The sequence below is a fragment of the Corvus hawaiiensis genome, chromosome 13 (genome assembly GCF_020740725.1).
Source record: "Corvus hawaiiensis isolate bCorHaw1 chromosome 13, bCorHaw1.pri.cur, whole genome shotgun sequence".
In the NCBI taxonomy this organism is placed as follows: Eukaryota; Metazoa; Chordata; class Aves; order Passeriformes; family Corvidae; genus Corvus; species Corvus hawaiiensis.
The window spans coordinates 13,876,981-13,900,723 of NC_063225.1; the positions used below are offsets into that span (position 1 = coordinate 13,876,981).

Genomic DNA, 23,743 nt, shown 5'->3' on the forward strand with positions numbered 1-23,743 from the left:
CAGCCCTTTTCTCATGCTATTTGTACATTGCAGGCTTTCAAAAAACAAGTGAGGAGAGACAGATGGCCAGAGTGGGTCACCCAAAGCTCAGAAATTTTTTAGCCTTTGCCTTTGACACTATCTCAAAGTATGGCTGGGCAGAGAGAGACTTGCAAAGACAATCCAGGAAAAAGACAGTTTGATGAGAGGAAGAATTTGCAGGGAAATTCAGGTGAAAGGCAGAGGCACACAAACTTGAGGCCCTTCCACTAAGGACTTTCCCCTGCAGAGATGGGACTGGGCAGGCAGATGCAGGCACAGAGGCACCACAGCAGGGCATGGGAAGCTGCTACCACATTGTTTCCTTCAGGGTTGAAATTGCTCTTGTTCTGTGAGAGGGGTAAAAGCTTCTCTTCTGAGTATCTATCTGATAGGGTCAACCAGTTCATCCTGTTGATCTGCCAGGGTAGGAAATGAAACTGTCATGTAAGATAAATGAAATACAAAACAAATACAAAAAAATTTGATTTTAAATTAACAAAATAATTATTTTGTGGCTTGATCTCAATTTCAAACCTGGAGAGATTTAAGAGAGGTTTAGTTCTGAGATTTGTGCAATTCACTTTGAAATGGATGCAATTTCATTGCACAATAAGCTAATTTTATATGTAATGTTTCATTGTTGAGAAGCAGGAGAGGGAAGGAAATAAGCATTTACATTTTGTAAGCAAGGCGAGGGGGTTGATGCAGATATAGGAAGCTGTTCTGAAGGGGTCTGAAGAAAAAAGGATATTTGATTTCATGCCAAGAAATTATCTACAGAACTCAGATTTCACGTGAAATTCCCCTAACTACTGAATTGAACTGTCTCTAGGTCATGGCCCATGAGCTGTTCTCCAGCTTTAGTCTCAGATTCGTTGGATAATAAATGGTGAGCAGACACCAGGGAGAAGCTGTCTCCTGTTCTGTCGGGGAAGATACTTGCATGAAAGGAAAAAGTGCTAATGAGCAAATGATATCCCAAATGCAGAAGATATTTTGTATTGCACAAATGGGGTATAAAAGAAGAAATTTTTCCACAAAAGACTTGACCATCTGAAAACATCTGTATCAAGACAGTCCAACTTCAGATATACAGAGAATTTTCCCTCTTTGAATATGGAAGAACAGTTTCAAGGTCAAGTAAAAGAAGCCACACAGAAGCACAGAGGAGGACAAGATGGAATTACCAACAACAGATGCCAAACTTTTGTTAACCAAAATCTGCACTGCATAGTACCTACCATAAAAACAAAACAACAACAAAAATGCAGAACGAGAAATGTAGAAAGAGAAACCCACCTTGGGAGATTTGAGGAAGAAGATAAAGGACAGAACACGAATAACTTGCCACACCCTCCTCCACCCCTCCCCAGTACAAGCGTTTGGCATTCCTCAGTGGACTTAAGCAAGCAGTACATTGCTTATCTATTGGCAGAGGTAGAAGCACTGCTGGTGTTTGGTGAGAGTGTTTATATATGCATAACATCAGCACTTTCAGCTGGGAATTGCCAGGCCAAGTCATTAATTAGAAAACTTGCCCATTACTAAGGTAGTGCTTAACGAGGTGGGTGATGTGCAGACAATGAGCCAATGTCTGTAACTCATTAGGATATGCCAGCCTCTGCTTTAGCCATATGTGGACATCAACCACTGGCATAATGCGTTCATAGAGCTCATTCATTTAGGAAGGTCTCTATGTTGGTGCATTAACCTAAATCAATCAGTTGTTACTTTTTCTGTAAGTGCAATGTGAATTTTAAAATACAAAAAGTATTGGTAAGTTGCTCACATGATTTAAGGAGGATTAAAAGGCAAAGGTGCTCATTCCTATTTACTGTATTATTCTCCCTGAAAAAATTTCAACACTTGTCTAGCCTCTCATAAATACCAGTTAAGGTCCAGTGAAATACTGGACTGGGGAAAATCTTGTTTTCCTTGTACAGCAATTACCTCTGAGAGTTCAGGCTGATGTTACAATGTGTCATCTGTCTTGTTTTGTGCATGCTGTGTAGCATGTGTTTGTCCTGTGTAGTCATATTTATGACCAATTTGTTCATGTCTCTGTATTGGTGTTACTGATGCCCAATCCATTAATGGTAGATGAATAAGGAAAATATAAGCATACTTGAGTAATATGATACTTACATATATTAAAACTACGTCCTGATAAATATTTTAAACTAATGGATAATACTATCAAGTGGTAAATGTTGACTGTGTTTACCTAATAGCTGGGTCTGTTCCAATCCAGGAGATCACTGTGTAGTTTAATGCCTCCAAATCTGTGTCTGAGTTACACAGAATAAAATAAAGTTTCCTATTTCAGGCTTTCTTTATAAAGGCTCTACATTTAAACACAATTTTAGTTTTTTCTCAAGATGCTTTTTCCTTCTGCTTTAGTAGCTTAGTAATCCTGTTGACTTTTCATTCTAATACCGCTACTCACATATCCAGCATTTCTTTAGAGACTCTTCCTTTTAGGTCTTGAATTCTCCAATTCTCTTCCTGACTGTTCTTCTTAGGTATTCTGTCCACAAGATCAGTTTAATGCTGTTGACTCTTATATCTCACTTTCCATCTTAGTGAAGCAAAGTTTAGTTGCTTGATGGTGCAGGAGAAAGTCAGAAGTGCAGCTCCTCCTAGAAAGTATTTACACAGCCCATTCAAGTACTGTGACAATTGTTTGGTATTTGGAGACTCTATATAAGGTGCAGCAGTGAGAAAGAAAGAGATCTTCATTGATGGGATGGACAAGAAGAATTGAATGTTCTGGGAGATGCAGCAAGATAAAGTGACAGTGGGAAGATTGAAGCAGTTTGAGAAATGACCTCAAAGTTTCAGAAGGAGGCAAAAGCATAGAGGTGGTAACAGTAGTAGGGTGGAAAAAAGGATGAGAGAGCTTAAAAAGAAGTGCATGACCATATTAATCCTGAGTCAATGGATAAATTCAGGATGATTCACATTCCATGTTGGACTGATTCAGATCATTAGAAATTGCAGTGGGTATGTGAAATGCAAGCTGTACATCCAGCACCATTGGCAGGGAACTTCATGGATTGTGCCAGGATGGGGAGAGATCAGTTGCCCTTTCTCTGCCCGACAGGGCAATGCTGGGGATTGAGGTGGGGTGGCTGAAGGGCTGAGAGCACGTGATGCCCCTCAGTTGCTGGCACACCAGATAAGTTACAAACTGTAGCTTGGGCCTTGTAGCTTTTCTCTTCACAGTTTTGGAATAGACAGGTATCTCCCAACAGGAGAAGGGAAAGCAGGAACAATGGATACAGTGGGTTGGGGGAGGTAAGAGAGAATGAAGTGGTAAGGAAAAGGGTGACTGTGGCCCAGGGTTGCTAAAGTGACATTACTACTGTTAGTACAACTGTTTTGAAATTAATTAATGTAACTGATATTTCTAAGTATGTTGCCAGTTTTGTTTGAGTGCTTAATGTAGACATGAAGGTTATAGAAGTACAGGTAGAAATGTGGAGTCTTAACAATGTAAGTCAGGTCAAGAATTAAGTGCTAGGGGAAGTCTGTCTGGACATTTCTAGAGAAGGTTGGAAGAGTGAACCTGAAGGATGTACCTGAATAGTGCTTGTAGAAAATTATGAAGAAATCTGAGAGGGTAGTTGTGCAAAAGCCAGGTTTGGGAGCAAGTTGCTGAGTTCAGTGAGCTGAAATGCTGAAGTCTGCAGACAGCAAGGATGAGGTGGATTATAGGCCGTGGGCATCGACCAAAGAAAACATAGGAACATCTTGATGATAATTTTATCCTGGAGTCAGTCCAGAAATTACTTGGATACAAGAGTCAGTCCATGGAATTTGAGAGTCTTTGGTTTGCAGTGATTTGTTTCTGACCATTCTGACCAGTCTATTCTGGCCACCACTCAGGCCCGGAGTTCAGTATTGTGTTTGACCCATCTTGCTTCTCCTCTCTTCCTCTTTACATTGTATTCAACCCAGAGTTAAAGTCTATTGCTCTGTCACCTGCTAGTTGTTCTCTTGCTTTATGAAGCTTCTAGAAACAAAGAAATTCTCAAGACTTGGATTTGTGGGTTTTGGGGTTTTTAAAATTTAATATAGTAATATATTAATATAATCTCATAGAGTTATTCCTGTTTTTCCTGGTTTCCTGTGACATACCCTCTCAAGGATTAATCAAATCAGGTTTTTCATTCCTGGGGCTAATGGCATAAGATGATGTGTACCCAAGTCCTTATTCAGTAAATAAACTTATTTTTATAGTAAGTTACTCTGCTGGGATGTGTCATCTGTGTCAGGCCACTTCTTTCAGCCCTTGGACTGCAGTAGCTGCTGAGGCAGCTGTTTGGCCATGTGTCTGGGGATGCAGCATTCCTGCTCCATTCTCATCCTGCTTTCCTTCTGCAGTGGCCTCACAGGGTGCTCTGTTGCATCCAGGGAGCAGGACTGCTGGACATTTTTCCTGGTGCTGAAACAGCCTCTCATTTTAGCCACTGTTGCATTTATTTCTCCTGAAATGTATTTGGGGTGTGTGGCTGTGTCTGAGTTCCAAATGTTTAAAGATCCACCAAAAGGTTTTATATAAGTTTATGTAAGTTACACAATTCACAGCCTGATCATTCTGTAACCGGCATGGTCTAACCACACCATTCTGTTTGACTGCTAGACTGAGACACTGAGCATGGGATTGTGTAGGACCATATTCTCTGCAGAAAAGAAGACATATTTAAAAATCTGGTGTGATTCTGGGGCAAGGGCATGGTTTTAATGGGTTCTGACTGGTACAATGTTACAGAGAGGCTGGCGGTACTGTTGTGTATGCTTCAGTCTGCTGCTCCCTAGAGCATCCTCACCAAACTACAAAATGTCTTTTTGGAGTTCAGTTCTGTGTTTGGGAAGGGGAGGAAGCTGTTTGTCAAAATCTTTCTTTTTGTATTCTCCGTTAGATTTTAAGGTGTCCATGCTCATCTTTGCCTTCAGACTATTCTAATTAAAGTAACTCAAAAACATCCTTAGGGAGTTTGTCTTTCTGTAGCCAATGTGAAGAATAAATGGAACTTTAATTTTAACTTACACAAAATCTATTTGTACATGATACTGGTGAACGTAATGGTTACTGTCAGTGTATTTCATGTCTTAGGATCTTTCTATCACAGAATGAATATAAGTTAAGGTACATGCCTGTGAAGCACAAGAGTTTGGTACTGCTTTTGGATGACAGATAATTTGATCACTTATTTGGAAACAGAAATATTTTGTGTTTGATGTAAAAACCAGCCTAGGTAGCTGATGGAGTTGATTACTCTCAATAACAAGCAAAAATGGCTGTGTGTCAGTGTGATCACACAGCGGTGCTTGGCTTTGGGCTTCTTTGGCACTGATTATTGATGTTAGTATTATTTCCTTATATGCACAGTAGGAGAACAGAATATTAATAGAAAAGATCCACTTGAAAGTCCTAAGAGAACAGTTTATCTTTTTAAAGTGGAGTTTATTGGCAGGACTGAAGCTATTGAACCAGTGAAGACATAGCTGACTTCATTCAGGCATACTATTAAACAAAGTAGTAATTAAATATAAAGATCAAGGTATGTTCTAAGATTTTCTGAAAATGCCACAAGCTTTGTGTTTCTGTGAGTTGAAAACTGAAATGATAATAGCTTTAGATGACATGGGTGGTTTTTACATGGACTTTAAAAGAGAAAAAAAGGAAATACTGGATTTTGAGAAAGATGGATGATGATAGCACTCCTGTATTCTGCAAACACTGTATGGCATTTATGTTTTAGCTTTTCCAAGTAACAGCTGATCATTGTGTCAGTGAGATGTGATACCTGAAGGTCATGGAGGCTAAATTAAAGTTCAGTTGGTGTTATAACTTTTCATTTTTCAGTTCAATATATGTATTTGTTTTGCTTAATTTCTTTCATAGTTCTGTATGTTTTTTTAAAATATTTTATCATTTTCTAGCAGTAAATTTTTGGGAGGGTGGTAGTACTGCTGTTGTTTTCATTATTGTGCCTTGAGGATTTTATCTTTCTCTTTTAGCAAGATGGGAATATTTCTATTAATCCCTGTTTCCAGATATGCTGAAAAATTTTACACTGGTGGTTTTGAAAGGGACGTTAGTGTTTTTTCACAGCATTGATTTTAAGCTACAGTGTTTAAAAGTGACTGGTGAGAATGCATGGAAAATTTGACCCAAGTATTCAGAAATGGTCATTCTTGCAATGACTGCCATAAAAAAATGAATGCATTCTGAGTGTTCCTTGATTTCAGTTTAGCTGTTCTATAGAATGAATTCTCTTTAGTAAAAGTCCACTAAATTTGGTAGCTAATCCAGTGATTAAAGCAGTTTGTGAATACTTACAGGTATTCAGTTACTGCTGAACAATAATATTAAACATGTTTTCTTCCTGTGATACCTAGATCCTTTTCTTCCTTTTCCCATCCCCATCAGACTAAATGTCTTTGTTTTTCTTCATAGATTGAAATGCTAAGGAAGAAAGTAAAAGAAAAGGAATTATTTATAATACAGCTTTTAGAAAAAATCTCTTTCTTAGAATGTGAGGTAAGGCATTACCTTTTAAGTTTGCATTATTGTGATTATTTTATGAAACCAAATTAAGTTTGAACAAATGTCATCCAGGGTTACCTGGATGTATAATTACTATATGTATTTGCTGTTCTCAAATGGAAATTAAACTTACGACACCAGTCATACAGTCAGGAATGTATGTAATAAAGTCTCAATATTCATGCTAAGTTTCTTAACTTACAATTTTAAAATGGTTTTATAATGACTTAAACCAGAAGCTTCTGAATAAAACTGTTGGTTTAATTTATATTCTTTCCAGAATTAAGGATTCCTTTATTTTCTCCATAAATACTTATACACTATTTCTTGTGGGGAGAGTGCAATGTGCAATTTTATTTCCTTGTTTAATTAACATAAATTAAATAAACTTGTGATGAAAATTACTGATTCCCAGAATAAAGAATTACAAGATAAACTGGACTACTTAATGGAAAACCAACGAAAGACCAATATAGAAACCAGAGATACTGCCGTAGAATGTGATCTTCCATACAGGTATTTATTTTTCTGCTTGTTTGTAGGAAAATTCCTCATAATGTCCCTTATCAGTGCTGTATTAGTAAACCGTTTTGCTAATAAACTATTTGAGTGGATTGTGGAGTTTAAAAGGGCACTTCACTCCTAGGTGCAGTTTACTTCAGTGATCTATGGTTTAGGATTTATTGTTTTCTTAAAGATGCAAACATACTGCAAACCCTTGGGGAGTAGTTATTGCCAATAATGTGATTTAAGTCAAGAGTAAAGCTGAATTCAGAGAGGGGACCGTGAGGTATGAGAAGTATTGGTGCAGAGTGGCTGCTGGCAGCTCAGCCACAGACACTGCACAGCTCTGCCCGAGGCTGCTCAGCGCTGGCTCCAGGCACAGTCTACCCTGTGTGCCCGGAGGTGTGACCAGGACCACGGGGAGAGCAGGTAACACCAACAGTGGAGGGCTGCAGTAAGTCCTGGAGATCTCCTGGCCCAAGGTGGAGGATTGCCAGGTAAACAGTGCCGTGACAACGCGACATCTGCACAGGAACGCTGTTGCTGCTCTGTGGGGCCAGTGGACCGGGTGTGGTGCCTCCCCTTCTCCTCAGCTCTCTCTGCCCTGAGCCCGCAGCAGGGCACTGAGAGCTGGGAGCAGGACTCTGCACTGGCATTTCAGTCTTCGCCACAAGTCACCACAGGGAAGGGCTAAACAGGAAGAAACCAATAAGATAACGAGGACCACTTCACATTACTTTTATTACCAACAAGTAAACTTGTTCATTGTAACTGCCCTGCAAACTGAATCATTTAGTTTGAGGAATGTAAATTAGTATATGAAATCAGTAAGCAAACTAAAATTTCCTTCATAATTTAAAAATACACTCATTTCGGAGTTCAGCCTAGAGCATATTTTAATGGCATGTGTTTTGAAACCTTAAATACAGTTTTTCACTCAGATTGTCAATAGAAACTTATCTTTGTTGCTCTCTCTCGGGCCCCTCTGTATGTAAGCACAGCCCCTACTTATCTGATATTTTCCTATTTTTGAGATTTATCTCTGTGCAGGAATGCACTTCTGTGCAGTTTAGATTTCATAGAATTAGTCTTAGTGATTAATTGTGTTCTTAAATGCAATATTGCTATCTTTTTTTGTTGCAGGATCCTTAGTCCTAATAACTTTATTGCTGGACATTCTACTATGAGCTCCAGCAAATGCCAGCCTGTAAATGTGACAGTATCTGCCACGGTTTTTATCAAATATTCTTTGTGGCATTATAGAAAAGAAATATGGAACATACCAAATACACTGACTAGTTTAATTTTAGCCTGACACTATCAACACAAGGGCACAAGTTCATTGCCATGGCATTGTGAGCCCAGCTGTGTGATACTCTAACCTTAACTCTGTAAGATTTCTCTTGTCTCCTGAACAGCACAAGCACTGAGAACAGATCCCCTGAAAGTCCAAAGCCGGTGAGGACATACACCCCGTTCAAGAGAGTGCTGGAATTTAGCACAAAACCCAGTACATCCTGAGCATTCAACTCATCGAGCTTTCTAAATAGGAGCAGGTATCTTGCGCCTTCGCAGCTTAGTTAGATAAATTTTTATCCATTCATAGAGAAGAACAGCAGCATGGAGTCTTGCTAAATTTATCCTGAAAGCAGCTCTTTAGTAACTTCATACCTGAAGTTACTACTGATGTTACCTGTGAGGGAATAGGGAAGCAGCAGGCTGAGTGAAGCAGCAGTCAGGCAATACTGCTTCTTTAGAAGCTGTCTAATGCAATAGTCATTTCAAATGCCTGTAAGAAAGACTTGTATAGCTGTACAGTTGGTTTTTTTCTTCAATTGTGTTGTAATTTGGTTGTGTACCAAAGCTCTAATATATTCTGTTGTCACTACTACTGGAAGCAGTATCTGAAGCTGTGCTGGCAGAGGGAATTAGTGTGGAAGCTCTGAATCTGTTCAGACTGGGGTGGATCACACCTGTCACAGAGACCTGGTACAGTTGAGGGCTTTCTTCACCTGGGAGCAGCTCTCTTGTACCCAGCACTGTTCGGTTGGGAGGGAGAGATGAAGTGGGCTGTTTGAAACAATTCCCTCAACACATGCAGATGAATATAGTGTTTGCTGCTCAAAATAGTAAGGCACAGAGCAGATTATAATGGAATTTGCTTTGTTGGACTGAGGCCCTGGTTTGCACTTTCTCAGTCGTGGGATAGAGCGACCATGGGTGATACATTCAGTAGTAACTGTGTGGGAACATCCCTGACACTTTATTTATTTACTTTTCCATTTGAGGAAGGAGTTTTCATTAAACAAAATTTTGCCTACTGCAGCCTGCAGCAGTGCTTGAAATTCCAACAGCAATAGCAGTCCTGAATCAGGATTTTGGGGTTTGAGTACTATTTTTTTGTCCAAAGCACTTAAAATCTTATTTTTGGCTTCAAAGTAGCAGCAGGATTGACTGTATCTAGTACTGATCTAATTTAAATATACATATACGGTATTATTTACATCTTGTTTTAATCTTCCACTCTTAGTGAACTTAAAATTAATTAGGAATATTTTATCATAATTCTGTTAACATGGATGAAGGACCTTTTTGTATTAATTAACTGCAACAGAAAACTAACAACTTAGGTTTTGTATGATCAGTATTGTTCTTGCATGCAGTGTCAATCCCAGGAGGTTCACAAAGGGGGCTTTTATCTCCAGCCTAATGCAATTCAGTCCTGTCTATTCAAATCAAGTACACTTAACTAAAGTTGTATTTAAAATAATAATATTTACCTCATATTGAACCCACAAGAAGATGAGTAACGACTCAACTCTGATTTCAGGGATAAACTTTGTACCTGTGAAATCTTATCTCCATCTAGTGGCTGATAACAGCAAATATTAAACAGACAGTATCTGTTTTGGAAGAGAAAGACACTAAAAACTAATCCCCACAGGTATATTAATGTCCATTAGGGATACAGCTTTAGGTCTTACAGAATGTCTTTTAGCATTTTTGTGCCCAAATAGTCCCTCTGTAATTCAGGACTTGAATTCTGCGCCATGGTTTGTGAAAATTACCTTTAAACTTAAGATAAATGGATGAAGGTGGTATTTTTAGATAAAAGGAAATGCATGTTGTTGTAAAAGACATTGACTGGCAAGATTAAATAAGTGAAAATCCCTCATCCCTCTGATTTTGGCCAGAATTCAGAAAACAGAACCTGATGACTGTGAGGTGCTCAATGAATGGTAGGAGAGGGCAGGATAAGTATCAAAATGTTGTTTTGACACAGACTCAAAGGAAGTTCTCTCTACTTTTAATATGCTCCTGAGGATCTCCTGAAAATGCTGCAAGCTGTTTTAACTCTGAGACTTGCAACATTTTGATAATCTGCTCAAGCCTTTACCAGGAATGCAGCAAGGCCTTAAGTTTTTACTGTAAAGGTTTTTTGTGTAAATTCTGTCTTGACTGTTTAATGAAATATGGTATTTTTTAAAAAACCAAGTAAGGACTGAAGTCTAAGCTGTATTTTAAGCGAATTTTGACATGCAGTGAGCTGGATGACCATCATTTGATTGGACTACTGCTCTAAATTTGGTAACTGTGAAGAATAGGAAAAGAACTGTATGTATGTAATTGTGTTACATGAAAATGTAGAGCTTTCCAGTCAAATGAGCAGTAATGTAAATTAGCACAGATAATAAAAAATCTGACTGAAAAGACTGTAACACTTCTGTATAAATTTTCTCAATTTGAGACTGAGTAATTAGTACTATAACATTAGAAACTAGTAAAATTTCTGTAAACAGCAATAAAAGCCATATAGAAAGGTCCCAGAAAGTACTAAATGTAAGTCAATTGTATGACTACATTTGTACCATGACAAGTATTTTTTGTGATTTATTCCAGATACTCTGGAAAGTATTTTGGGATACACTTTTCATATATGCTGTATAAATAATGTATTACATTGTATGCTTTTAATACATCTGGTATGTAGGACATGAAAAGGATAAACTGCAATAAATACTGTATTTAAACTTGTTGTTCTGTTGCGTCAACAGTCATTTAGAAATAAACCTACCTTAAAACGTTGCAAGCTCATACTGTTCACAACCTTGTTTGTTCAAAACGTGGGCATGGAAGGCGGCTCCTGCGGAGCCTCGATGTTCTTGTCGGTGTTTCCTTTGGCAGACGGGCTCTTGAGAACAGGAAGGCACTCCCTTGCTAAAGACCTTCTCAAAGCCAAGTAACAAAAGTAGATGAACTCTTTCATGAAAAAAAAACCCTATTGAGTTGCACAGGATAAACAAGAACTGGGCAGCACAGCTCTTACAAAAATCCCAAACAGCTTCAGATCCTCCAGATAACATCTGAATCCATCTGGGATGATGTTCTCCAGGCTTCAGCGGGATGAGACTGGGATGGCTGTGGCCCATCTTTATTTACAGTTTATATCCACTTACTGATAATAGAGATTAATTTTTAAGACTATAACAATAAAGCAATCTACATGTCAACTAAAGAAGAGGTCATGCAAACATGACAATCACAGTGTTACAGGTTTGCAATGCTCAGAGGAAGAATGTCAAGTTTTTTACTCAAATCATGCTTCCCTATATATGTGTATTCAGTTCAGATTGTCAACAAGCCCTGATACAATCTTGTTGAGATCAGCAGTGCTTGGTGCTGAACCTACAACATGGGATTTTGGGAGCTGGATATTGATGCTTTTCAGATAGCTTTAAATATTTGACATCTGAAAAGTTTTACATATGGAAAGATGAGAAGTAAGTTCTCCGTGCATTAAATCAGTAATTCTGCACAGGAAATCCCTGCTCCACAGAATGGAGATGTACATGCTGGGAGTTTCATCCCACTTACATTTTATTTCATTCCTGTTCAGCACCTGGGGCTATTTGCATGTGTAAAAGAAAAGTGCTTGGGAGACCAGAGCCCTTCCAGCCCTACCTTAAGCACAACATGGAAGGAGCACAAGAAAAGAAGGACACAGGAGCCATTTACAACTCAAAGTATGTGAATATTTTCAAAAGAAAAGTTGGAGATCATTTCCCTGTCTGTTATGCACTACCTGGATCATCTGTGGAAAATCCCTTGGGGAGTTTTGCCTAGAAGTTCAGGGAAGAGGAAATCCCTTTTCTCACCCTGACTGTGGTATTTTTTCCATGGGTAGCTGCCTACTTGATTGATCTCATTTCCCCTGGCCCGCAGCCTTTCCTTCGGTCATCCAGCTGTGCAAGCAAAGGGGCAGTGGACATTTCAGAGCACTTCCTTCGCCAGTCCCTCCGGCTTGGCCCTGCCTTCGTCCTGCTCATAGAACAACGGCTTCAACAGTCCCTGAGAAATGTGCCTCTCACTACTGCTCAGATCGAGAAACCTCCACTGGCATCAACTTTAAAAAGCTGCCAGCTACCACCGGGCAACCACCATTCAGTAATGACCCCACGGCTGCTACACGGAGAGGCTCACTGAGGGTGCGTGTGCCAGTTCAGGTGGTCTGGAGCCAGTGCTATGCCACAGTCCGCAGTTCTGAATTGTTTCTGGGATGCTGTGGCCTTTGTGGAGCCTCATGCAGCCGGACCTGCCTGCAGTGACACGAACGGGCAGCGCGTCAGGCAAGTGTGACCCTGCAGTAAAGTTTTGCTAATGATCCACTTAAAAATGTGGCTGGAGCATATCCACTGAAAGATTCGTATTTCACAAGATAAAGTACCTAAATTTTAAAATAAAATATAGTAAATGTAGCATAACATAGGCAAGGAAAGATGAACCCCCTGTATTTTAAAGTTGTGCATTGACCAAAAATGATAGCAGAAATTTCCAGAATTTTGAGAAAAAAAATTGGGTTTAGACTTTGCTTAATAATTTCCACAGACAAAAGATGTCGAAAAACTTTGATAGAATACCAAATTGGTGTCTGGGGAGGGGGAACAGTCAGAGTCTGCTGAGGTGCTGCCCCAAAAAGTTGCTAAAAGGTGTCAAATTGGTCCCAAACGCACAGCCTTTCAGCTGCTGCTCCGTACGTGTCACACGTGCCATACAGAACACAAAACGCAGCTTTCCCAGCTGTTGTTGCAATTCTCGTACGATCAGGGCGAGTGCCCAGCGCGGGGCTGAGTGGCCCCCGCTCCCGCACGCCGGCCGCCCCTCAGGGCTCTGCCGCCGCCGCTCGGCGGACGGGCTGGAGGATCCTGTTCGGCGTTCGCGTTCCGAGCAAGTCCGGCCCTGCCGCCGTGCCGTCGCTTCCGGCAAGATGGCGGCCCGCGGGGCGCTGCCGGGTGCCCATGGCGGCGGCTCCGGGGCTGCGCGGGCGGGCGCTGCCCGAGCTCCGCGAGATGCTGAGGCGGCAGGAGCGGCTGCTGGCTGACCGGTGAGGGCTGCCGGAGCGCGGGCGCCGAGGAGCGGGCCGGGCTTACCGCCGGCTTCGCCCGTCCCCGCGCAGGCGGCAGAGGACGAATCGCTTGCTGTCGTTCAGCGCCTGCGGGGGCCGGCGAGGCCGCGGGTACCCCCGGAGCTCCAGCGGGGATGCGGGGCAGCGCTCAGCAGCCGTGTGGCTCTGCAGTCTGTGGGCACAGGGATGGACACCTGTCCTGTGAGGAAGGGCTGAGAGAATTGGGATTGTTCAGCCTGGAAAAGAGAAGGCTTTGGGGTAACCTAATTGCGGCCTTCCAGAACTTGAGGGGAACTTACAGGAAAGATGGGGCAAAACTATTTACAAGAGCATGTAGTGGCGGACAAGGAGGGATTGGGTTCAAATTGAAAGAGAGTAGGTTTAGATTAGATACAGAAGGAAGAAATTTTTCCCTGTGAGGGTGATGAGGCACTGGAACAGAAGCTGTGGCTGCCCCTCCCTGGAAGTGTTCAGGGTTGGATGGGCTCTGAGCAACCTGGGCTGGTGGAAGGTGTCCCTGCCCGTGGCAGGGAGTGGAACGAGATGATCTCTAAGGTCCCTTCCCACCCAAACCATTTCATGACTCGTATATTTCACTGACAACACATAGTTACTGCTGTGCTGCAAGTGCTTTGCATCTTGCTGTGTTTCAGAAGTTTAGTATGTAAATAAGAAGCTGATGTTACAATGTGAAAGTGGCCCCATTAGCTATTCTAATAAAACACTTCTGTATCTCAGATTGAAATAAGATTGTTGATAATAATTTTGTTTGTTTTTTGTTTGTTTCAGGAAATTCATTGCTAGGCTTCCAGATAAGGGTAAGAAGATTTCTGATTTTGCTGAAAAGCTGAAGCTTGCCATTTTCCAAGAGGAAGAACTTGCCAGGACAGCTGAGTTGTTATCTGCTGTCAGGTTGGAGTTTCAGGCAAAACAGGAGGAGATTAGTACAAACAAACCGGAAGTTGTCCTAAATGAGGACACAGTGAACAGTGCAGATTCCTCAGTCTTTAATGAAAACTCTAATATTAAAGATATTTCTGATGTTTCTGCTGAAAGACAGGAGGCAGAATGTATTGAGGAAGATGCCACAAATACAGCTTCGGAAAATCAAAGGACTCAGAGGAAGAATGATAAAGTAAAGACTGTTACAAAGGATCAGAATTGTTTTTGTGAAGTTGTCTCCAAGCCAGCCACGAGCAGTCATCTGAACAATGATCAGCAGGTCTCTCAGAGCAATACTGAGGATGATACAGAAAGTACAGCTGCTTTGGACAGTAGTAAAGATGCCTTGGTTGATGCCTTTCAAAGAGTTACAATTGCAGATGGGGAAAACAGTGAAAAAATATTGGAAAAAGAGCAGGATGTGGCAAAACATAAATGCAATGTATTTGGAAGCCAGCATCCCAAGACACCACATTATATTGAAGTTCTAGAGGCTAGAGCCAAGAATCCAGTCATAAAAAAACCCAAATTTAAAACAAATGTGTAAGTATTATGAAATAGAAAAACCTTTTGTGAGATACTTGATGTGCATAAAATTGGAAATGGTACAGAACAAGCATGATGGCTTTATGTTCTAGTGATGATTAAAGAGATTTAAAGTCTCATGACACACGAGGTTCATATGTTGGCTCTTTAGTTTTAAATGCCACAGAATCGCAGTACTGAGCAGTGGTCTCATTCTACCCATTAAAACAATTGTCATGAATCTTCACAGAATTTCATAGCTTAAGGTGCAAAACTACTAAACAATTGGCAAAAATTTTGGATCAGTTCTAAAACATGTAGAACTTTAATAGCTGGCAGCCTTTTGCTTTTTCTACACTTTTAGGAAAATTACAGTTCACACTGTTCTGGTAGCAGTAGCAGTTTGTACCTTGTGTGACCCCCAAAGCGTTGCTACTTCAGTTTGCTAATAAATCAGCAAACCAGCTTGGTTCACTGTCAGGAGGAGCTTGTGATATTGTCTCTCTGCAGAGAAATAGTTGTAGTTTTTCTGAGTGCTGTTTACTTTTTATTTGTCTGTGTTTTTGTAGTACTTCAGATTTATTTTCCACTCTTACGTGTTAAAAGTAAGTTTTGGAACTGGAGTTGTTCAACCTTGTGATGCAAATTTGGGTCACAACTTAGGTGTTTCATGTCTCCCAGATTATCAGGAGAGCAGAGTGGATCATCTCATGGTTCCTCATCCAGTCAATCACCTGGGGGATTTGGCTCTCTAGTTCCTCCAGAAGAAAGACGACTCAGAGATAAGAAACATTTGGATGACATCACAGCAGCTCGACTGCCACCACTTCACCACTCCCCCGCTAAGCTGTTATCCATAGAGGAATCCATAGCAATTCAGATACAGCAAAAAGAAGCTTATGAGGTATGAATTTACAGTTTGGTCTGAAAATTATATAATCAGGATCACTCCTAAAAAAGAAAACATAAAGGGATCTTTTCATGATGGTGAATTGAGATGGGTAGACTTTGAGGAAAGGCACTTTGTCTTGTATTTGATTCTTTTAATGATATAATTAAAGAATGTATTATTGGCCTCTGAAAGTATTAGTTCTACGTTAAACAAAATCTGTGTGTGTTGATATGCTGAACTTATTGCACTTTCTTCACTCTTCATTAAAGAGTTTTTGTCCCTTGCATAAATGAAGGCCTAGCAGTATTTGTTATGTTAAAATATGCAAGTATCTACATTTGCCTTTATTTCTGCTGTGTCTGAAGAATCCAAGTTCTGAGGTTCTTCAAAATCTTTTGTAATGGATTTTGACTTTCCAGGTAGTGTCAGGCTAATGTTTAAATTAGACACTATTGTAGAAGTGTTCTGTTAAAACTGACATTAGTGTATCATGGGTGGGGGCTGCTACAGGGGGAATTTCAACTCTTACTAAAAAGAATCAAATATTAATAGTATAATTATGTGTAAGTGTGAAAAGAAACCTGAAATTTCTTTGCTAGTTACTAAAACTTTTAATTAAGCCCACTTTGGAATTACTGGTAGTATGATGTCCAGTTTATACTTTAGTATATTAGTTTATTCATGAAAATGACAAATGAACACTTTTTTTAACCTGTGTCCTTTTTTTCCTTACATAGGAAATGCAAGCCAAGCTTGCAGCACAGAAGCTTGCAGAGAGACTGAATATAAAAATGCTCAGGTTTGAACCAGAGGGGGAGGCCTCAATGCAGTACAGAGAAGTGAGAGATGAAGATTATTTTTCAGCAGAAGACTGAATACATGAGAGGGTATCTGAGGATGAGCCATGTGACTGATCTTTATGCAGTACTTCTTAAAACCCAAACCCGAATATTGAGAATGCTTGATCTAGTCAGTTTTTTCTTAAAATTTTCACATGACAGCTCCAGGAAGGGTTCAGTGTAGACATCATAAATATACATGTGACATATATTTATCAGTCTTATTTGGGGACTGTTCTTTGAGCACTTGGGGCAGCCAGTCCTTGTGGAATGCCCCACAGTTCTCAGCTTTAATAAAGTGAGCTCTTTAATACACTTTTACAGGCTATGATGGGTCAGCTACAAGAGAAGGTTTCTTCTGTGCAGTAATGCGATTGCAAAGGGCTTTGGCACAAAACGTGTCCATAAAGTAAGCTGAGGTGCCTGTGAACTGTTCACATGTATGAAAGCTCTTGTCTTGTATAAATGTGAGATACTTCTTTTACCTATTTAATATTACCTTGCTTTTACCATATGGTGAAAATACCTGCTCAGAAATTTACAATAAATACCTGATCTTTAGGCTGTAAAGTAGCTTCTTACCACATGAGAACTTGTTTCTGAGCCTGCACCTTAAAATAACACTTGCTGCCCTTATGTTGTAAATAGGGAAGAATTTAAAGTTATTTTGTAACTCAAATTCCATTTGGGCTTTAAGGGACTGCTGTTTGATTTGGTTATTATGGCAAAGCACATCGAGAGATCAAGTTAATCTGAAGACTTTACTATTTTTATTAAAGATTTTTATGTTTTTCCTTATTTTTGTACACTGCTTTCATACTTTGGAGTACTATTTTTTCATAGTCCAGTACTGTAAATTAAGAGATCTACCCTCTGGTTTTCTTGGAGAAAGTGTTCTGTGTATTTTTAAGTTTTGGCTGTTAACTTGAAGACAAAAAGCAACCTTCCTTACAAGACCATGAATAATAGTATGAATTTGGAAAGATAAGGAACACACCTGGCAAGTATCTCACAATGATATTTCACTGTGGACTAGGATTTTCCAAGCCTAGTTTGAATTCAGTTCTTAAAAACAAACCTCAGAGATTCCTTGTATAGCCTGGCAACACCTGTTTTGCAAGATGTTGCCACAGCTGTCCCTGGTTGTGTACATGTTCCTGCAGGAATGATGTCTTTGGAAACCAAGGCTTCTCCAGCTGCAAGTCATTTAAAAAGCTGCACGGGATGAAAATGGGGGAGGAAGCTCTCTGCCACTTCTTGAGTGCATGTAGCACCTTCCTAGCAGGCAGTAACTCTTTCCCAAATGCTCCACAAGCTCTCCTGGGCAGTCCCTGTGGCACAGTCCATACTCTGGCCCTGCAGTTGGACAGGTGGAACTGCTGCTAAGCTAATTGTGATATTTTTTGACTAGGTCATCTCTTGCTCTTTCCTGTACCCTTTCCTCTTGCAGCCTTCTTGTTCTCATTGTTCATTGGCTTCTCATCAGCTCTTCCCTTTTCCGTATTAGGTTTACTTGCTGTCACTAAACCAAATCCATATTCTGCCTCCCTGTAGCCCCATTCCCTTTCATATGAGACATTGCTCTGTGTGTGTGTGTGTCTAACTCCTGCCCTGTGTCATGCATCCTCCTGCCACTGCTATCTTATCTTGCTCTCTGGAGCTCCATCTAAATACCAGCTGTACACCTGGCACCTCTTACGTGCCTCAGTCCCTTGAATATCTCAGAGACCTCAACATCTTTGTGTCTTTGCCATGACAGCTCTCCTGAGGCTTTCCTTATTTCCTGTTTTGGTTTCAGACTCTGCAGATGTTTGTCATTTCCAGGCCTTCTCACTTTTCCACCTTCTTTTCATACTTGGGGATTTTTTACCTCCTCTCTTGTCTATGCTCCTTCTTCATCCTCCCAGCTTCTCACCATCACTTGCCTTTGTCAGCACAATTCTTTGGCTTGTTTTCAGCCATTCACATTCATCCCTCAGCATCCATGCTGACAACCCAGTTGATCTCAGTTGATTCTATTTCTGTTCAGTGTGTGGCTCTGACTCACAGGCCAGAGGAGTGATCTCCTCTTGTGGATGCAGCTCATCTCTCAGATCAATGCTTTCCATGCTACCACCTGCTTGTCCAGCTGCATCTCGTCACCAGCCCTCCCATTATTGCAGTCTGTGCTGCTCAAGGACAAGCAGCCTCAGAATTGTATTGCCTTTCCCTTTGCTGTTTCATGAAACATAAATTACCACTTCCAGGCTGTTTGCATCTCTTCCCCTGGTTAGGATCATTGCCCTTATCCTTACTGACTCTGCTGTCACACTTCTGTAAGATGCTGTGTGTGTTTTCTCCATGCTGGCTTTTCTGTGCTAAAGGCTTACACAAAGCTTCACAGTTAGGGATTTGTTTTCTAGAGTACTTAAATTTACCTCTACCTAGGCTTCTGCTGACCACACACTTTTACTAACTAAACCAACTCTTTCCTTGTGCTATTAACACATACTTTTGCTCTCTAAACTTTGTAAAGCAGAGGCAGTTTCCTTGATCTTTATTTTGATAGCATTCAACATGTTGGGCCTTTGCCAAAATAATCCCTAAAATGGGTAAACTTCACCTTTAAGAGGAGATAAGGTGGGGTGGAAATCACTGTGGTAACAGGTGAAATGCATTATGTGTTTGTTAAACAATTAGCAGCTGTTCAGTGCAGTTTTGGGGAGTTCTTGTGGAGGAGAGTTGTGTGAACACAAAACCAAGCTAAAGGTATGAATTTTAAGTTATTTAAAAGTTTGTGAAATCTAGAACCTTTCGTGGGGGCTGTTGCTTCTGAGCACAGGTATGCACTTTGAATTAGGATTCTGTGGATGATAAGAAAGCAAAGTCAGGTTTAAAAAGAATCCTGTGTTAAGGTGGATGTGCAATCCAGGAGTTTGTGAAAGGTTAGAGTACAAGAGGATCACGAAAGGATTTGTTAGATAATAAAAGGATTAATCATTAAATAGTATAGTCATACTGAAAAAGTTTCTGATTGAGGTTGGTGTTGCTGTTGTGTATTTCACTGTTCCCCAGTTCCAGATCATTTCAAAATGTATATTGAGAGTTGAGGAGCTTGGTCTCTGTTCTGAGAATGCACTGTTATATTGGAATGGGCTGTTAACACAGTAAAAATAAAGAATGGGTAATATATTTTTGAAGTTGCTCGTGTGAATAATGTTTTGTTTTGACCATGTAAAATTTAGAGGAAAATTGGATCTCTTTTGCTTCAGTGCTTCACAAGGAAAACACGGAGATGGAGCTAGGAAACAATGGCTATATTGGGTAAGAAAACTAGGAATGCAAATGGTGAGAAAAGACCTGTGAGACCTAAAGCTGGCCAATCTTGCAGGTCTGAGAGATGGCACAGAGACAGAGCTTAAATGTGTCCTGTGAGTCAGAGAGCTATAGTATGTGAGGCAGAGATCTGTGCAGCACCAGCTGTAGTCCCTTGATTTCTGCATTGCTGGAAGTACCTGATGCCCAAACTGCACAGAAGAAAAGCCCTGTAACAGATTTTCTGTGCAGCAGCTTTAACTTTTCCTGAGGGAGAGAACATACACTCTGGTTTGCCAGCTATGGTGATAACATCATCTAGAGGATTTAGCCACCTAAAAATTTATGCTAAGTATTTAGGAACTATTTGAAAGAAGAAAAGCCTAAATGCTGCTGTACTCCAATTATTTTTGTCAGACTTTAAGAATAACTAAGAGTACAAAAGACACAGAAGCCTTTCCTGTATTTCAGAGTTAGTAGTTTTCTGTCTGATGGTTTGTGGACTACTAAGGGCCACGTGATCAGAAAAAAGTTAGTGACAGTAAGCTGTGAGCTCCTGTGTGGAGGAAATGGGACTGGCAAATGGAGAGAATGTGTAAACTGTGGCTCTGTGCTGTGGAATTTCTGAATCTGTCACAGGGATACAGTATCAGGAGTCGGGGAAAACCATACCCAGGTGCTACTGATTGATGAATCAAAAGCTGAGTGGGAAGCCACGGCAAAAGCTGGTCATGGTCCATGAGCAGCCCCAGGCAATAGTTTCGGGGTTTCTGTGTGGAACTCGCAGACACACCACAAGCTGGCAGCCTTTAGCAGCCTCCCGGAGGTCAGTCCTGAGCAGCCCGAATCGGAGGTGTGGATGTGGCTGCTGGTTTGTTTCTTTGCGCGGCTCCATTGCAGGGCCAGCTCTCTGGATCCAGGAGCCTGGAACCTCAGTCATGTGCCATGCTGGGTTTTGCCAGTGAAAATTATCTGTAGTAGGACCCAGTTCAGAACATTTCTGGCATAGTTTGGGTGGTGTCTGGCTCATTCTCTGCCTACAGCAAATTAGTGCCTGCAAGGAACGTCCTTGGGCCAGGGGGATTGCAACCAGCCTTTTACCACAAATGAAAATGAAAGGCATAAAGAGGACAAGCTGAGAGAGTCCTGTGTTGGAAGAAAGTGTGCCCTACCCTGGGGACTCTACTGTAGGAAAAGGTAGCTTTTCTCAGCTTTCCCAGCCCTGCTTCTTTTTCAGAGCAGTATAAGAAAGAAGCATAATTTCTCTAAACTATTTTGTAAGCGCAAATTTTTCAGGGTATAGGTGTTGCATGTTGTGGCCTTGTATTTTCCCTTAGTTTGTGGTTTACAGGTTTTTTCGCAAATTCACTGCTTTTAGGGTGGTATGTGTGGAGATGACCATTGAGATTTCCTGGTCTCCTAATGTTTGGGTTTAGGTTGTGAACTCCCACGTTCTGGGAGGGAAAGGGAAGTAGAAAACACAGCTGTGTGAAAACATTTATTTTGTTGTGGTATTTTTTTCTTTTTCAGTCAGCTAATGATTGTGTTTTATTCTCATTCTCTGCAGTGCTAGGTCACTGCTGCCACTGTTGTGGGCAAACGTTAGCTGACTGCAGCCCAAACATTTTACAATCACACTCACTTTTCATGGGATATGAATGCACAACTGCATTTGACTCCTTTGTAAATCCATGCTGTAATTATTATTATGTATGCAAAGCTTTAGAAGCATTTAGTCAACTCTTGTTTAAAGCAACTGTTCTGATCATTTGGTTATTAAGCTTTTACTACATTGCCCCTTGATTTGGTGAAGCATGAAAGCTTCACTGTAATACTGAATTGAAGTCAAAGTTGGATTCCTCTAGGAACATTTATTTGCAAGTGCTGTTGAACTGGGATATCGGCTCTGTGTTTTGTTTAATCTGTGTGCAAGGGAATTTGCGAATAAGAGCTGTGAACCAGTTACTGGATGTGAGGAGACACAAATGAGCACAGTGAAATGTGTGTGGGAAGCAAATTGATTTTCAACTTGCTAGAATCATTGAGCTAAGTGTTTCACTTCTAATCACCTAAACATGAGTGTATGTGTCCTCCAGCAGTAAGTTTAAGAGATTTCTTGACAGGAAAATTTGTAAGAATTTGTATTGACACCCTCATTGCTTTTCTTTCAGGTTTGATATTGGGGACCATAATTGTGTCATGCATGAATTGGCAGATCTCCACTGAAATCATGACTGATATGAGTGCAGCCATAATGCTTAATGAACATATTCCTATTTCCTCCCTCTCTCCACACAGCTGGTATTAATGTACTTGCTTATTAGATCAAGACAGTGATATAATGTGGCAAGTGGTTGCAGTCCAAGGTTTGCCAAGTCTCCGAAGCTGAGCACTTGATAGGAGATACTCTTTGTACACTTGTGAATAGAAATTTCAGTTGTAACATTTCTGTATTTTTTCCTTTTTTTTTTTCCCCTGAAAAATGTTTTCTCACTTGTTACTTGATTGCAGTAACATATACATTAAATTTACTCAGTGAGTAGTCAGACAGTGGTGAGAGTACTGCAGCTCTGGCTGTAACAGCACGAGATCTCCTGCACCCATCTCTGAATTGAAGCTGTCATCTACACTGCCCAACCTGTGCTGCACTGGGCACAAATACTGTGACAAAGCTTGCCCTGCAGAATCACAACTGAATCTGGAGGTGCAATGACACCATTTGTAGGAGATCTTAGGGAGAATGACTCTCTGCAAGGCTGAATGCTCAGCTATTAGGGCTTTGCCTGGTAGGTGGATACACCTTCCCAAACTGACAGTGTAGGGAGAGTAAATTACATAGTCAATGAGCGTTACATTTCCAAGTTATTTAGGCACTTTTCCATTGAAGTTGCAAGGTGCCTGTCTCTTACAGATCAATGAGAACTAAAATTCCTCACCAAGAGAGGAACCTGGTGTTAGTACCTGGGTACTAACTTGAAAACATGAAATAGCATTGGCACTCTTCTTCAGCCATCTTATGGCTCTACTTCCACTTATATTGAATTAATGTTTATTTTCTTCTGTTTTCTTACAAATCTTTGAAAATGAATCTTCCAGAATTTGCCTACAACAAAATGAACCCCCTGATTTTGGGTAACAGATAACCTAGCTCATGTTTATATATATATATATGTATATATATATATAACCTGGCTATTATTTGTATTTGAATGTATGAAACCTTCAGCGACTGTGATAAGCTCTTTCTGTTTAAGTCACTGTTACGAGTGGTCTGTGTTGTCTCCTGGTTACTATAAAAGTCTTGATGTAATTCTGGTTTCCAGAGTTACAGATCCATCAATTCCATTTGTAATTATGTGTGAAATTACTTTGTCATTGACTTTCCCCCTGCTTTTTCCTTATGGGAAAAAAACCAAAACCCAACCCAAGCCACACGGATTCACAAAACTTTTCTTATATGTAATAATATTTTCTTTACTGACACAGTTTTTTTCATATTGATTAGAAGTTCCTATTCCTTGGTTTCACATGTCTTTCTCAGAACTGCTTTAAGTTGGCATTGTACTGATTATAGTACTGCTTAAATGATAGCTAATGATAAATATTATCCTTGCACAGACATTGGGCATCTTCATGTGTCATGTCTGCAGACCAGTTTTTTTGCCTGCACGGCAGATTTTTGTGGCTGTGAGCCAGGAATTTTAATGAAAGAAAACATCAAAGATGCAGAAGAAATGAGAATATTAGTCAAAGAAGATACACAGTGA

At 40.4% G+C, this 23,743-nt stretch overlaps 1 protein-coding gene across 6 annotated transcripts in view; it reads left to right on the forward strand.

The window, feature by feature from the left end:
- Nucleotides 1–19,861, forward strand: part of LOC125332829 (myocardial zonula adherens protein) — a 54,306-nt gene extending 34,445 nt beyond the window's left edge. For 5 of the 6 annotated variants that reach the window (XM_048318132.1, XM_048318136.1, XM_048318131.1 and 2 more), the window contains exons 11-13: nt 6,488–6,571; nt 6,993–7,093; nt 8,500–11,117. In XM_048318132.1, the coding sequence (XP_048174089.1) occupies nt 6,488–6,571; nt 6,993–7,093; nt 8,500–8,602 (288 nt within the window). In that variant the 3' untranslated portion in view covers nt 8,603–11,117. Of the gene's footprint in view, nt 1–6,487; nt 6,572–6,992; nt 7,094–8,499; nt 11,118–14,273; nt 14,970–15,632; nt 15,856–16,580 lie in introns of those variants that run through there. The other variant, XM_048318137.1, reaches the window with a different exon arrangement.
- Nucleotides 19,862–23,743: the final 3,882 nt, after the last annotated feature.